This window comes from Opisthorchis viverrini (genome assembly GCF_000715545.1).
Source record: "Opisthorchis viverrini unplaced genomic scaffold opera_v5_29, whole genome shotgun sequence".
Lineage (NCBI taxonomy): Eukaryota > Metazoa > Platyhelminthes > Trematoda > Opisthorchiida > Opisthorchiidae > Opisthorchis > Opisthorchis viverrini.
In genome coordinates, this window is record NW_008751685.1 from 971,696 (window position 1) to 988,576 (window position 16,881).

The window sequence follows — 16,881 nt, forward strand, 5'->3', positions numbered from 1 at the left end:
AAACCACCGTAGTTCGCAAACAAACCAGATGGGCACAGAAGTGAATGAGGAAATATCCAAACTAAGTCGTCACAAACAGAGGCAGCCATGTGTCCGAATTCTCGCGTGGTCTCTCTAATACCCTGAAAATTTCAAACAGGATCGTCTGAATAAAGAATCTTATCGCGCAGGGCCCTAACATTATCACCGTTCATGTTGATTCCGTTGTTTTTTCTGGACAAAGTCACAAATTTCCATGGACGACTTAGAACACCTAAGCAAACCAAAAGCCACGCGTTCCCGCCCATCATTGAGGTGGCGGTGGCCAAAGTAGAGTTGCCTGTCGGGCCATCGCATATTGTGAGAATGTTGCATGTTACAATCGGCTATTACAAGGTGGCAGTCATGCTGAACCACAAACATGGAGGATCGCCATTCTAAATAGGCGTGCTAAATACAAGTGAATCATGGGATTATGAAGACGATTATTAACATACAGATGAACATGCTCATTAGCACTCCAGTGTGTACGCGCATGTACGAATTTTTATACTGCGAAAGTATAACAAATAGATGGTGCAAGCACTTTACTACAACCTTTATCATAATTCGTCGCCAGATGAACTGTGCTGGCGGGAAAAACATACGCCCGTCCTCTGCTGGAATTTCCGCGGATTGGACTGAAATTCTTCGGAGGAACGACGACCACGACCGTTACGTACTCAAGCACTTGGCATAATGTACTATGTTCATTCAACTGTACTTCCTGTGAACCTACGAGATATTAAGTACAGTGACAGCTTACTTAACGGTAGTGACTAGAGAGATATCATTGGAAATCCATTTGTATCAAGGTTTCTGGAGTTACTGATACTTCTTGCTTCTACGACGGAAAGCGGATCCTCGATCCATAAGCATCAAGCAAGATTTCGACCGGAAAGATGCTGCGTCAACTTTATCTTCACATTCCGTGAGGTGTTGGGACAAGGCCACACATCTAGACCAGCAGTGATCTTTGTGCCCGTGGATGTTTTGTCTTGTCGGTGTTAGTACGACCGCTGCCAGTCTTTGGCTGTCTGCTCCACACTATAGTTTAGCAAAACTCGTGGTGGCCTAATAAAACCTCCATGAACACCGTGGAGTATTATTACATGCGCACGCACGGTGTCATCAAAGAATGCCCCCAAGGTCACACTAGAATCTTCGTGATGGAGTGAAGAGTCGACTCATATATGCTTGGTCAAGATTGGTTAACATTCTGACCAGCCAACACATGCTTTCGGTTAACTTGTAGTGACATCCTTTGAATTGATTTAATTTTTGGTTAGCAAGAGCGACCGGTCTTTAGACACCTCCACTGCGAGGTTTCCTTTCGCCCGCCCGTCACTTCAAGCCTAGTCGTGACGAATCAGAGCAGTGCTGTTGAACGTCGATCCGTCCCTTGGGCAGTAGGCGTGCAATTCTGCAACCCGGTGTTCTCCACTTCAGAGGTAATTTACGGACTTCCGGTGTTCTACGCGACTTAGTTATCTTACAAACGCAAGGTCTACCGTCTGGAGCCAATTAATCTGGCGTGGCCGTGCCTACGATTTCGTTCGCGCCGTGTTCTTGACGTAGTATCTGGCTCTGCGTCCGACTGGAAAATATTTTCCATATCCCCAAATCAGCAGCCAGCCTCTGATCGACTGCGGTAGCGTTGCTCCTGGCGGCTTTGTCTCGACTTCCCGTGTAGCGGTGGAAGAATCCACATGGACATGGGACTGTTGGCTGAATTCAGGGGACTGCTAGTACAAGGCTGCGGGTTGCTAACGGCATTCATCAAAATGGACTTGAGTGAGAGGGTTACCGGTGCTAGACGCAACCATCTAATTAGCCACTCTGTCGCGCATGCCGTGACTGGTCCCCGGCATAAATGCAACCGCAGTGACCTCAAAATTGTCAGGACATAGCCTTTTCAGTGACGTATTGCAGCCTTCTGCGTCGGATATATTTTGAACGTGCACTTTGGTGGCCTGCTAATTAACTTCAAGTTTTTTCATAAAGGAAGCTACGCAAAAGGTTGCCCATGACCGGTTACTTCTTGTTGGGGCTCACAATGTAGGCACAGTCTTCGAGTTTCGGTCAACCTTATGGTCTACTTGAACCCAAATTGCACTCTTTTTGAGAACTGCACTCATTTGCAAATCAATTTGGTTTCCACGGGAGACTCAGTTGAATCTCTCTTTTGTGATGTCCTCCAGGTTCGTTTTTAAATCAGGGGGAGTTTATAACCTGTATCAAGTTGGAGGGTAACCGGTGTTCCATTGACAAATGCTGTGACTAATTCGCATTAGCCAGACGGTTTCATCCCGAATGTGACGGCTACGATTACTGCAAGGTTCCTTTTGTCTGGCTGATGTTTGCGCGAGCTCCTGAAGTTATTTCTGTAGCGTTTTTACTGTAGCAATTTTGTTTGCACTTGCCGCGCCTGCGTTTCGCCTGTATAAACCTGCATGAAAAATACCAATCATCACAAAACCAGTAGGGTGTACCCGGTTTCTCCGGGTCCGTTGGGAAATTGATTGTCTTATGGAATTAACGTTACACACCTTGTCAGGCAGAGAAGGGTGGTGATATCCAATTACTGCATCATAATTCTTCGGAGTGCTAAGGTGCTGAGATTTGATGGGAAGTTTACGCAGTGTCAGCGCTTTTCGATTCATTTAAGTTGCCGGATCTGAATTTCTGCATTCGGCGACAATTGAGGGCCATCCGCGAAGATAAGACTTTGATTTACCTTTGGTCGCAGTGTTGGGCTGGTGGAGCTCGCATTCTCTGTTTACCCCACCGGTATAAGTGGCAAAATATTCACTATCCATTTAGGCCATCTTAAGAGCCTAATAATGAACACTAAACTAAGAAATCTTTCCGCTCAATTTCCGGGCCACAATTCTGATGGTATCCGCAAGGCTATAGTCATGAGGAACAGATCATGTTCAGTTGTCCCAAGTTTTCGCTGCAATGGTCGAAATTATCACCCATGATCAAACGGAGAAATGTCGGCTTAGAACATGTCCCTGTATTTCTTCAAATTATTCTTAAAATATCGTCCAGCCACACAGTCAAAACTGGCTGCAGGAATAGAGCTGGCTGTAGCATCTGTGGAAGAAAATGGGGCGATAATATTTTCCTCTTGTTAATTGACTTACCGCGCTCAATTTGAGATTCTTTAAAATGCTTCTGTGGCTTTTGTCAAATTACTCTGACTCAAATTTCAAGCTCAGGGCACACACATTCATTAGACAAAATTTTTTTTCATTTCGGGTAGTAGCTGCGTGGAATGACCTTCCTCCGACGGTTGTCTACGCTCCTTCTAGAACCCAGTTTAAAGCACTGTTAGACATTTGTTTATGCGAATCCTCGCGCTGGCGAGCATACTGCCTCGCGCTGAGAACATAAAGAGCAGTGCTACACCCTTTTTTCACTTGTGCCTTTCAGGTGAACGACAGCCACTGACCGACAAGAACAAAACCGACCCGGGAAACTTGGGCAAAAGCCTCGATCCTGTGTATCAATCCGTGAATCCGTGAACCTCGCAGCTGACATCGTGGGTTCATGGTATCGCTAATTTGATAGTTCGGGCAGCGGTGCAACCTACATTTTGGTCACAGTCTTCCTGCCTCCCCCATTTTATTATCCCGTGCAAAACACAAAATGAAAGCATCGAATCGACTGAAAAAATTAAGTTACCCTGGTGATGACTAGTTGTTTTACATTAGTCGTGCTCATATCGAATCGACTGAAAAAATTAAGTTACCCTGGTGATGACTAGTTGTTTTACATTAGTGGTGCTCATTCATTTGCAGCCAATGTTTCCGTCTAAATATTCATTTATGCATGACCTGAAAAAACCTTGCGCAAAACACGTTTATAGACCGTTCTTCATTATACTTTTACATGAGAATCGCACGTAATTTTTTGGTTTTCGCGTCCTGAGCATCCAAGGGACTAGGCAAAAGCGCGTTTACCGCGTGGCCGGTGGTCCAGCAATGACGATCCAAGCACTGCATGCATGAACCGTAAAAGCTTGAGAACAGGGTAACGAAAGCTGACTAGGTGTTGAGAGGTTCATATTGATATTTGTCAACAGAGGTTGCAGGAAGAGAGCATGGATAACGGTGCACATCAACTGTAAACTGCAACAATACGGTTCCCATTAACAAGCGATGCAAATTGCGTAACATAGAAAACCGCGTCACACGCACGTTGTAGCGCATTAGCGTATAACTGTTCCGCTCGGGTTGCAAACTTTCACCAAACTACTCAGCGTGTTGTTTTGCAAAGCAAGCACTGAGTTTTTTACTTCCCGGTGATTTTATTCGCATGCTCAAGTGATTGTTTTCAATGACAGCGTTGTTACATTTCGAGACCCATGAGGAGCTCATGAAAGGTTCATCAGGAATTCATAAAGAATGCAATACTAATTGTTTTATGTGCATCTCTAGAAGCTTTCCAACGTTGGCTCCAACTGAGCCGCGTACACGCAAATAATATGGAGCGTTTTTTGTCTCGTAATCTCCGGCAACCTACGGGGTTTACACACGCATGCAATGAGAGTGTTGAAAATGAAAATTAGTGCTCCATAAGATGCTATCCATCGACAACTTTTAATTTAAGACTCGAAAATGAAGGATTCATTGCGCGCTTTCAGTTTGTTTATCAGCTGTGCATAATGAGGCAGGATAATTGTTCCTAATCTTACACATCAGTTGACCTCTGCCATGCCTATGTCCTTGGCCAGTATCGGACCAGCTTGTTAATGTAAAAGTGACCTAAGTGACCCCACTGTACTAGCGCATGTCACAGGCATGCTTTAACCATAACAGCATTCCTCATACACCACCGACTCTTGTTTAATAGTCTTCGCGTGCTGTATGTGTGCCACACAATAACTGACAGCCGGCACGCTGTATTGTTTAACGCATTTTGTTACATAATACTCGGTCTCTAGGTGCACTTGATACAGGTATCGCCAACTTCATTCAGTGAAACTTAAGTATCATCCGAATACGACGTATCACCATCTCGTCCTACATAGGGGCTTTATTTTGTGGGTAAAACTTTTATGATAGAATACAGGGGGAAGTTTTCCCTCGCTGATGTTCCGTTCATCCTTGAAACGAAGGTTTCCTATGAGGCAGCAAGCGTCTATCCTGAAATTAAACTAAATATGAAAATTTATTAGCTAATTTTTACTGCTGAACGATTTATCACCGAAGTAGGTTGCTTTTGAGGTTTGCACGCTGTATTACAATTCTGAAATTCGCTCAATACGCAGGGCGTATTGCACAAGTTAGTGTATAGGCGACAACTGTCTTCCTCGAACAGGATGGCAACATTCACGACTACCCTTCAGCGTACGAGACAGCTGCAACGATCACTGGCATAGTTGGAGAACCATAACTTGTGTGCCTTGCGGATCTTTGTTTAATTCAGAGCAGCACTTATCTTTCACGACATTTTACTATGTGAGGTAAGTTGTGCGCAAAAAATGCGTTCGGAATTTTCGGCAGAAATAAAAATATCAAACATTTTTGTAGTAGCTGCGCTCAATTACCGACATTACTTACTCACTGGATCATAATCTTCGGCGGTAATATTCTCGCACAACCAGGGTTACAATACACTATTTTTAAATTCCGATTCGTTAACTGTTGCATTTTGTGGTCGATTTATACTGATTACTAGGCTTTGAGAAGTATGAAACTGGCTTGAAGTGCTCTAGACCTCAGAGCAGAACGCACAGGTTAGAGTCCAAATCGATTTCCCCTGTTCAGTACCAGCGATGGAGCATTAGTAGTGGTGGTCTTCATAGTGTTTGTTCTGCTCTCCTTGGAGCCGAAATTGTGGACGCTGACGGATTTCCGGGACACTATGCCAAGCTTGTGTGCTCGGGTTGAAATCAACATAGTAGCGAGGCTTCTTTGTGAACCGTGTTGCAGCCGCACCTGTGTGCTTTCGATGAAAGCCGGAGAATGGACCACAAAAATACATAGTCATGTGAGTACTCATTTTGAAGACATGCCAAAATATTCGCACCGCAGACCAGGTATGGCAGTCAGGCATGGGCAAATTAGTGTGTCCTGACATCTTCCGCATGGCTCTCGACCGTGTGAAATATGCATCCGCCCTTTTAAGCAATGGATGGTTTTTTCGAGAGTCGATTTTTTACATTACCAAAGCAGAATGCCCCGCCTTGTGCCTGTAGGTGATATTCAACCAATAGGCAGTGAAATAAGAGTCAAATCGTGGTTTCATGTGATTCAGTACCTGCATCCTATGGGACGAGCTTTGGGGACTACCATAAACACAGGAAGAAAACCTGTCTAGCCGATCTGACTACACAAACCACACGGTGTAAAGTTTGCCGCCTATTGAAAAAATGTCTGAACGAAATGCATGGGTGTCACGCGTAGCAACTGTGCTACGTTTTAGGTTTTCGGATACGAAAACAGAACAACACAACCTCACAGATGAACATGATTCTGATGATCTGCACTTGTGCCGGTAGTTTGCTTGCGACAAATATCTTCGCTGGGCACTGTTGGTCCACCAGCTCTTAGGCCAAACATAGTAGCTTACTTACGGGAGCAAATTGACTTTTCCACAAGTGCATACTTAACCAGACGGCCGATACGTATTCCATATGTGATCGGGAAGTTATAGTTTCCATCTGAGGGCCAAAAACTAGGTATTTCAAAAACTCACCCAAGTTTGTTCGTCGCTTGTGTCCAATCAACATTTTGGAAACTTTGAAACAGAGCAGTCTGCCGATATCTAGATGATATATAGCAGAAACGTCTTCCACCTGAAAACAAACCATATTCGAGCTTGGGAAGCACAGCCAGTTCCGAAATCGTAGCGTCTGCCACAATAACACAAAAATGTCAATCAATCATTCAACGGAGCCTGTGGACACTTCTAGAGGTAGGTGATAGAAAAGGTTTCCGTGCCAACTAATACACAACCAGATTGGGCCACCGGTGCTTAGCGTGCTGTTTGTAATAAGCCAGTGGGCTTAACTTGGTGGCTTGTTCTGATTCGCAGATATTTGCTTGGTTTTGGGGATCGTTCACGGCATTAGCAGCATAGAAATTCCTTAAGACAGCAAGGTTGGTGCTCTTCGCTCGCTGCACGAACACATATTGCATGTTCATCCTACATTTACCCATTTAAAGTCTTCTCAGATTATGTAAGGGCTGCGAACCGCACAACTTTAGATTTTTCAACGTCTATCTGAATTCAGGCCTATGACTTAATGAGTCATGTCGGTGCACCTCTATAATTGAATGCGTGCGGAAGATGACGGAAAGAGGTTGATTAAATATTCGAAAAAATGTAAGCAGATTATTGAGCTTTTTAGTTTGACCGTGCATAGCGGACGTCATAGAGTTTAAGGTAACTCTTTCTCTTTCGTATCCGGTTTCGACAAATGTGCTTATGCTGCGTAGTTATTGGCAGTTTAATGGCAAATCGGTGGTTGCATACAATCGGTAGTGTAATGTGAACGCTTGACCGCCTAAACTAGCGGGTGCGAGCAGCGTACCAGAGAGACCTACAGTAAGGCTAAACTGACTTTTTGTAGAGTTCTTTCATTCGGAACACCTCGGGTTGCAAAAGTGGCCACCTTTTAGGGGAACCGTCCAAAAACAAAAAAGATGATTGTCTCAACTCAGCCACTAAATTACTGAAACAAAATTACAGAGTTACGTGTAGGTCCGGGAGGGTTGCTGTGCTTGGACCTCTCTCGGTCTGATTCTGAGTTATGCCCCACACTTCTTACCCAGTCTCTCCATTCAATGCATAGATAACCGGATTTCACCTAGTTTAGCTCCGACGTTCGTGTTATTCATTCACATCACATTACACAATCACATTCGTGTGTCATTCTGTCATAAACAATGACATCAGAAATACGATTGCTTCTAAAACACTTGTACCACAAGATATTATTTTGTACACTGACGGCGTTCACAGAACAAAGAATAATATGAAAGTGGTTATAATTCTCGAGGTGTGCTTTTGCCGCAGCTGTATTTCTGTGAATGAGACTTGCTATCAGTGAACGGGTTCAATCAGAAGGTAGCTTATTAGATGGATTTTGGGTTTTCAGCTGACAGACACTTTTTCTTCAAAAGCACACCACCGGGTATCGCGAACTGCGTGAAGACAAGTGTGGACGGAACGGCCGACTTACTAAATAAAGTACTACATTTACCTTAGTCGAGAATACACCACGTGCCACAATGCTGCGCAGCGATGCGTAGAACAACGAATGTGTCGGTGCCACAAATCTTGAGCCCTTTACTAGGCTTGCCAGGGTGATCAGACGGCTAACGTCGGTATTGCATCAAGCTGACTGTAACTGTTGTCGGAACGGCAATATTTAGGCAACTCTGCCTGTAACCTCTGGAGTCTGAAAATAATGAGGCCACATTTGGCCAGCTATCCGGTTCCTTTGGCACAATCAATCGAATCAAATAGGTCGCCCGCTGACTCTACTCGTTTTCGAACGTGACACACCGACCCGAACATGTTTCTAGAGTAAAGAGAAAATACACTCTTATGTTCTGTACCTCCCAACCATAAACAGTAAAAGATTGCGTGGTTCTGAATGCCGGTTGGCCAATTTCGCTATTTTTTTCAGTAGCAGTCGACAACCAGTTCTGTTTTTGGTTTTCCTGCTACTCAAGATTCGGGAAACGTTGTGAAAAGTTGCCGCGCATTTTATCTCCGGGTCCCATCGGAATATGTATTGAACAAACTTTGGGAAAACTCAATATTTAAGGAGGTTTTTGGTTTTGAATTAATTACTTGAAATGTTGCGGCTTAACACAAGGTATTCATTCTTTCACCTAGGTTTAGAAAGATTTTTGCTGCGTTTCTGAATAGCTATTGGACTGATACCGCAAACCAATCGATGACCCACAGATGTCACACACAGGTTGGTCAGAACATGTGAATAAAGCTCGTATTTTCCCAGTTACCCATGTACGACACGAGACTCCGTGCTTCTAACTGTCTAGCTTCATCTTTTAAAGGCTTATACGATTGTCATATGTACTAGTATGGCATCAATCACCAAACAATTTTGTTCCACGCATAAATTTTACGTGGTAAACCGTGGTTGGTGGATCAGTATGCAGAAGGCCAACATAAAAGGTAGGGACCTTACCAACGTGTGGCAAACCAAAATGAGTTCATAAGCTGCAGGCAGTCCTATAAAATTAACAAGGTGATCTTGCTAATTCCAAATTAGGACGTGTTGGTACTCTGATATGCAGCATGTCAATGAGTACGATGAACATATTTAGCTTTCCTCCTTCCGAAACTGATGTTGTTAGATCGAATACTGCGCTCAATTACGGAACTAAATCTAGACTAAAAGTCACCGTTCGTCTCAAATCCTATGAGGACCTTCTTCGGACGGACTAAATTTGCTCAATTACGGAACTAAATCTAGACTAAAAGTCACCGTTCGTCTCAAATCCTATGAGGACCTTCTTCGGACGGACACCTATAAATTTGATGGGGCATATAAAATTAGACCGCTTTTGCGGCGGATTAGGGCAGCGGATCTTGGTCAATTTTCTCATCAGGAACTCGTCACGTAACTACTGAACCCGGCTTTGAGGTAGCATCAAGAACCGAGACCAAATATTTGGTGCGCAAGTTATTTTGGCGTTCGCTAACTTTGTCTCACGAATTCAGAGCTAGACCTCGACGTATGCCGGTGTATCTTGTAAATGATTTTGTATTTCAAATTCAGCAAAAAAATTTCCTAGCAGTTGTTGCCTTCCCTTGGCGTGCGCATTTAATAATAATGACAATAATAGGCCTTTTTCAACCTCCAGATAACATGCCAAATAAAACAAGGTGTTCTCAACTGGCTACCGAATCCAGTTTAACGGTATGAGAGACTTGGCACACTGTTGGTGGCTGATGCTGCTGTATTAATCACTTCCGAGTCTCTCAAAATGCTTCAAATGCTTCATGCCCTAATCAAACTTCAAAAAATCCGCATAGAACTCTGCTAGTTTTTTTATAACAAAGATCACTTCTTTGTTGTAACCACAACTAAAAGATTGGTGGTTGCAACAGAAGAAACAAAGAAGGAATGCTTAGAAGCAAATTCAGGAGCTAGGAAGTGACTGGCCTTAAAAAATATGTATCCACATGCAGCTAATTTTACGTCTCTGCTAAAGGCGCTCATGCCACGGAACTTTATCACAGTGTGTTTCAACTGTATATTCATTTCTGATCATATATGTGTAGGTTCTTATCACCAAACCTGGAACGCGCTCCGACGGCTGCCGAATGAGCACTAAAGAGCCCCGTCCTTGAAGACCAACAATAAGAGGTGTCACCTTGATGTGGTATCCGCAAATGAGTTTCAAGTTGAGCATCCAACATGCGCTGGATTAAATTTTACTTCTCACCTCATAGGCGTGCGGTTAAATTCCAGAAAGAATCACCAAATACAAAGTCATGGGAACCGTTTTTCCAGTGAGGTGGAGTAAAGTTGCAATGTGTTCTGCGAAATGGGTTTCCTCCGAATGAATAAATGTCCATGCTCACGTAGGTGTCGACCGCCTTCTCCCGTGTATAACGTTTGATCTAAGAATTGGCCGGGCAGTGGAGGACCATGACCGCTGGTGTGTAAACAAGCAAACCCTACCAAGTGCTCAAAATACACGAAAAAGTATCTACTGTGTATATTGCCACCAAAAATGGGATTTTTATGTCATATCCCAAGCGTTTTCTGGATAAACCGGCCTTCTGCGACCGAATGGTCGAGCCGTCGCGTTATCGATATTTGACCATGTCGTTCGAGAGTACCCAGGCACTTCTGCAACGCGGATAGTTAGTGAGAATTTTTAGGATGCCACAGGTATCCTCCTTCTTTTTTCTTGTTCGTGGTTAGGATCTTCGAGCCGAAAGCCCAGTTTGCTGAACCAAACCTCGAAATTCTTCCTCCTTCTGGGCAACTGGGAAATAATAATTTACGTACTCTCCTCTGATGTCCATTCCTAATCACTTCTTGTTATGAAAGTATAGTTTGCTTAGGCACGGGAACGTCGGGCCTTATTAGTCAGGAGGTATGCAACCACCACCAAAATAGTCCTTTGCTCCTTTGTACAAGAGAGTGATATTTTTTATCTTGGCAAATGATGCGCCTTTGGTTCCAGGTAACATTCGCGAGGCCGATAGCGTGGTTATGTTGTAGTCCGGGAACATAACAGCTAATATGCCTAGCCGGATGTCCAGCGCCCTTAAGATTTTGTAAATGTCGATGAGACGCAGGCGAGGAACAGATTTTGGATAGCCATTTTAAAGCAGCTAATGTGTGGTCAGCAAATAAAATATCTATATATTGTTAAACAATACGGTGGTTTACCCGGGCGTTCGGTCATGTATGCCTTTGTGGAAAGCGGGCGGTTTGCTTCCGCGCATAAACTGCTTAGCGTGCTCAGAGAGGTAGTGTGCGAACAGTATCATACACGGGTGTTTTCATCTCTCAGACGTTCGGTCAGTGATTTTGTTGAGTCCAGGTGGATGAGTACGTGTTAATCGTTTAGATGAACTAAGTTTATTCAGCTGTTTGTTATGTTGGACGTAGGCTGCAACTGATTAATCATCGTGAGTAGATGGTTTCTAGTCATTCGTGATTGTCTGTTAGTTTCTTTTTGCTTTTTTATGCAAGCAGCAACAGTAATTTCAACTAGGGGTAGGGACAAACTGGGTATTTTTGTAGTAAGGGCGGTTGATCATGTATCTCCATATCCTCAATAACTAGCCACCCCCAGGGCCGGCTACGGAAATCCAGATGTCTTCCGGCGTTTCCGGTGGAGGACCCCGCCGTCAGTAGACAGGACCTGCATACTTCGGGGTCACATCACGCCATGCATTGGAAAACTAGAACTACAGGCAAGAGTCACCACCACCTGCAAGCCATGTGCTCCTCAAATGCCGTAAGACGTGCCAGATTTTTTGGAATATTTTATCACGATGAATACTCGGATGAGCACCTCTACAATCACGAGAACACAGAATTCGTTGTCCGTCTTCTCAAGCCGAAGATACCAGAAAATTCATATTTCTTGTGGGAAACTTCCACATGTTTTGCGGCAGCGAATCTACGATAGGCTGTAGAAATTTCCACGAATTGCTACAGCTCCGGAAACGTCTACAGCTTTCGTCCATTGCAAGCGATTGACATTTTCCAGATTTACGTCATTCTGTTTCACTAGACGTTGTTTTTTTCAATTTGAAGTAGTTGTTGACCTTGAATATTGGCCAACTGAAACAAACTGTTCACTTAAATTATTCTTAGAAAAGCGCATTACACAGACCAATTTGACTTTGAAGTAATAACCTCAAATATATCGTAGTTTCCATGGCATCGTTTCCATCCGCCGAAGGACACTCAGCATAACGAGCTTGTACAAACTCACCGGATAATAGGAGTGCCATGCCTTACGAGGCAGCTATACTGAGATCGTCCCTACCGAGTATCCCACGGTCGTCAGGACTGTCCACACTTATACCTGAAGCAGGATTTACCAGTCAATCATTTCGTAGTCTGGCTAAACCATGCGTTCGTCTCGCCATAACACCATATTGACTGGCTGAGGTTTAACCGGGCATTGCCTAGTCTGGTCTTTTAACCTAACAAAGAAGTCATACATGTGTCAGACGTCCACTCACCCATCTTCATCGGAAGTTGACAGACGTAGTGGTCTGGCTACCCAATAAGTTAGTTTACCAGGAGTGTGTGGCAAAGTAATGAAAATAATTACTCTAGGTTGGATGTACAAAAATAAAGATATCAGATGGAACAGACTCACTAACAATTGTTCTCTTTAAAATAGTTCGTCGTTGGCCCAGGTCAGCGAATAAACAATAATCCAATTATGTTGGTCCAGAGGTCTTCTTCTGAACAGTTCCCACATATAATAGAGTCCGAAGTACATGAGACTCGCGAATGACCGCTGCAAGCGCGAGCGAAATCAGAAGAGAGAGTCGAAGCACGTGACCACGCTTGTATTATGTGAAGTTGTACAAGTGCGCCTTTTTGTAGTTTTTCGTATTTGAACGAAAAACGATTATGCAATTGATGAACTACGTAGTGTTATAATGGAAGTAAAATAAAAGTACAATACACCACACCCAGAAAACTCTACCTCTCAGTGCCTACCCGAGTCTAGACATGTATCGTGTTTGCCAGTAAGTTCGTAGAATTGTGGTTCTCTTACACTGTATCTTATGAGATACTGCTAGTCCAGTCACACCCAGCGTTGTGGGCTACTAGCTCCTGAACCACACGCATCACTGAACATTTTCCGATTGTTTTTCACGAGCATCTCTGCTTCCTATTCCTCTATAAGTGATCCTGCTTCAGTTCGGATATGGCTGTCTATTCGTGCAATTCCTATTGAATATCACAATCACTGAACTGTCGCATTATGTGGAAAGTAGCTGAGCCATCAATGCAGGAATTTTGTTAAGGAATCGCTCTGCTATCCTGAATTCCCAAACAGCCCAAGGTGAATTGTGCCGTTGATTCAAAAATTGTATGTGACACCGTGATAGTTGCAGTTCCGTGACGTTTTTTGTTTATCCTTGTAAGAAGATAGGTTTTAACCGTTTAGCCTTTATAGCATCTGAGTCGATACTTATGCAGTTATTATGGAGAATATAGATGGAGATGGGAAGTATTAGTTTATATACCTTCACTACTGAACCAAATAGATTTTAGGTTCCCTGGATGAGTTGAATTAAGCCACCGCTTTATCCAAGTACATGATCTGCTAGAAGACTTCAAAACACACTCAGTCGAATATCACTATTACCACAACTTTTCGACCCTTCGTTTTTGTGGCCTATGAGGACTTCGTGGAAGGATTTTAATAATAAATAGATCCCTAATCTGGTTTATATGCACTGCAACAGCGTTTTATAGTGTTTGTTCCAGTCGCCCTTCGTCTTTGCGTAAGGTGTAGCGCTTTTTTAAATATAATCCCAGGCGGCTTACACGGTCCCTACATGCATGTGATGGGATTGTTGTTGACAAAAGTCAGTGGTACCTGAATCGTCATTCAGCGACTATGTATAAATATACAGTCGAAAATGAGGTGTTTATTGTGCAGGTCCAATTTGTACGTGACGAACTAACAATAAATGTTTTCCGAGGTTGTGGTAATAGCAGCAGCTCACTCAGTCCGGTTTAGGGGATTATTTAGCAGCTGCTGGCCATCCACCATTTCTGTTTGCTCGCTAGAAGCTGCAGTAGCAGATAACGCAGTGTATTGTATTTGGCACGTTAAACCACTTTATTCGCGATAATAGGACAGTAGAGTTGTAGGGAATGTCGTAAAAATTCAAAATTGCTTGTGATTACGGTCATATATGGCTTCTTGGAGAAACAGAAGAGAGGGACGAAGCAAAGTTAGAGCGGCGAACACGGAGTGTATCGAAACCAGCAACCATGCTGACATTTTTTAACGTGTACTTTGGGAGTCAAGCTTGTCATGATGGCCGCAGATGGGAAGGAACATTTTGAGTATAATGAAGAGTTATCATAGGAAATTCGCCCCAGTAAACACAATAAGTGAAGAGGAGAGGCTGGAAACATCCCGTGGGTTATTATTATGGCTTTGAGTTGTTAAGTTACAAGCCACACTGGGGTCTTGCTGAAGCTTCCCTTTAAGAGATTTTGTTGCAGACATTCCCTTCAGGAAGTTTGGCATAGGGTTAGCAAAGTTACTTTCGGCAGTCAACAGTGTAACTTTGTGACTGTTTTCAGGTCACTTTTTCTGCTTTTTGCTATTTATCCGTTATTCACTTTGGTCGAACCGACGACCGTGCTTACCTCCTCTTCTTGTCTAAAGAGGTACTGTGATGGTCTCTGGCTGTAGGCTTTATTCACAAGGCTAACTTCCATCAAAGACTTCTAGCTTTATTTGAGCAAGTCTTGAAGTTCAAGTCCTCCACGTTTATCTAAAATTTGGTCGAATTCCTGTACTCCACCGCCGCATAGTCAAACATTTTTCCAAAACCCCTCCTTACGGTAGACCCAGCTGATTTTGGTGCAACCAAATCTACACATTCTTCATGAAGCTATTCTGTGGTGGACGTATTTTTATGAGTTCTTGTGATTAAGCAGCTAGGCTCACGAATCTACGACATGGAATTTGAGCGCGTCTGCTATGGCAAGATACTTGTTATAGCAGGCGCTTTGTTAATAATCTATAAATTGGTGCAGTGGCTTCTGAGTTCCACATTTAAAAGTGTCGCTAAAGTTTCCATATTGTGTGTTACCGCCCCTGTCGTCATCATCATAGACCAAGCAGCATCAGCGTTTCACATCAGCTATAGTTAAATAAAAGCCTTACTCCAAAAACTAAGTAGACGATTATGCAATTTGATATCGATACGTCACATCATTGCAAGTTGCCTGCTCTCCGGACACAAGTAAAACGCCACTAACGTTGAGTGTTGATCGTTATCTTAAGAGTCTATAACCATGGATTCTTTTGTTCCAAAGCTGAGAGGCAAGCCGTATTAACAATGTCCAATCTTTTCTAGGTTAATTGTTGGCTCAATCATGTTTGTGCTACTCTACCACAAGCATTTCTGTTTCCGAAAAACGCCACAATAATGACCAAACCACCGCCAGTTTTCTAACCGCCTTGCTGCGAAATCGCTGGCAAAATACTACAGGAGCTATGGTTATGATACAGTGGCTGCCAATGACCTGAAAATACCCCCATTTCATTGGTTTCGGGGACTACATTACACAACCACTCCTGTCAGGCTTATATAGTCTCTTCTTGTTTTAATGTGAAACCCGTTTTCGTTTCAGAGAGGTTTTGTAAACAATCGGCGGATTTATTGCTGGGAAACGTTTCGCTACTGACACAAAAGCTTCGGCTGACCAAGTGAGTAAGTAAGTGGTCTGATTGGGTTTTAAGACAGTCAGGGAATCAATTCAGAGGATTTCTTATGAGTAGCCGACTTGATCAGTGCTGGGTGTTCAGTCAGATGTTTCTGTTTGTTGGTTGGTGTGGATGACTAACATTTACGATGGATTGGTTAGGGGGAGGATTTATCTTCATGATGAACCCGGATTTTTAGTCCTTGCTTTTATAGTCTAGGTTACCTTGATGGAATATTCCTCTTAAAGCCATTCACAGATTTCGTTCACCTGTGTTCGTCAAAAGGATGTCAGAACCATTGGCGGTTAATTGGATCTTGCTGGAATGGATTTTGTACTTCTAGACGCAGACCATTTCCCACGACGCAGACCGCCTCGTGTCATTTCGACCGATCTAAAACAGCCCTCTACAAGCTTGAAATTTCTACACCTTATTTCTATTTACGCTGGTGTGCTTGGCGATTCCCACCTCTTGGACCACCAGCCGCTGTGGTGTAAATCTTGAACTCCTTATCAGGATGTGAACATTTTAGAAATCTATCACATACTCAGTGTCTAGTGCATGCTCTGCCATTGCAGAATCTTTGACTATTGCCTGACGTTAATTCACGTTTCTTGGTGGTCTATTACTGGGCTGCTTATTCTCACCGATTCTGGCTGTCTTACCGATATATATATATATATAAAACGTTGGTGGCGCCATTTGACAAATTTATCCAGACAGATTCTGCAACCTTTGGTACGAAGCTAAGTTCCGTAAAGGTCTGTTCTGATTTGCTATGAGAGAGTCTATTTTTCGAATAATTTATGCTTTTATGGCAGCTACACATCAGAGTTCAACACTTTTATTCTGTGGATGATGGCATAATAAGAATTAGATAGTTCACCAACTGCAACAAGTCTAAGTTCTATTTGAATCAAGCGAG

General features: G+C 43.3%; 2 protein-coding genes across 2 annotated transcripts in view; one reads left to right on the forward strand and one right to left on the reverse strand.

Annotated features, from left to right (window-relative positions):
- Positions 1-2,835, reverse strand: part of T265_12997 (hypothetical protein) — a gene marked incomplete at both ends in the record, with an annotated part of 35,154 nt that extends 32,319 nt beyond the window's left edge. The window contains one exon of the mRNA XM_009166671.1: positions 2,756-2,835. Within this exon, the coding sequence (XP_009164935.1) occupies positions 2,756-2,834 (79 nt within the window). The remainder of the gene's footprint in view (positions 1-2,755) is intronic.
- A 7,042-nt stretch (positions 2,836-9,877) lies between these two features.
- T265_02394 (hypothetical protein) overlaps positions 9,878-16,881 on the forward strand; it is a gene marked incomplete at both ends in the record, with an annotated part of 62,907 nt that continues 55,903 nt past the window's right edge. The window contains one exon of the mRNA XM_009166627.1: positions 9,878-9,928. Coding sequence (XP_009164891.1) covers positions 9,878-9,928 — 51 coding nt within the window. The remainder of the gene's footprint in view (positions 9,929-16,881) is intronic.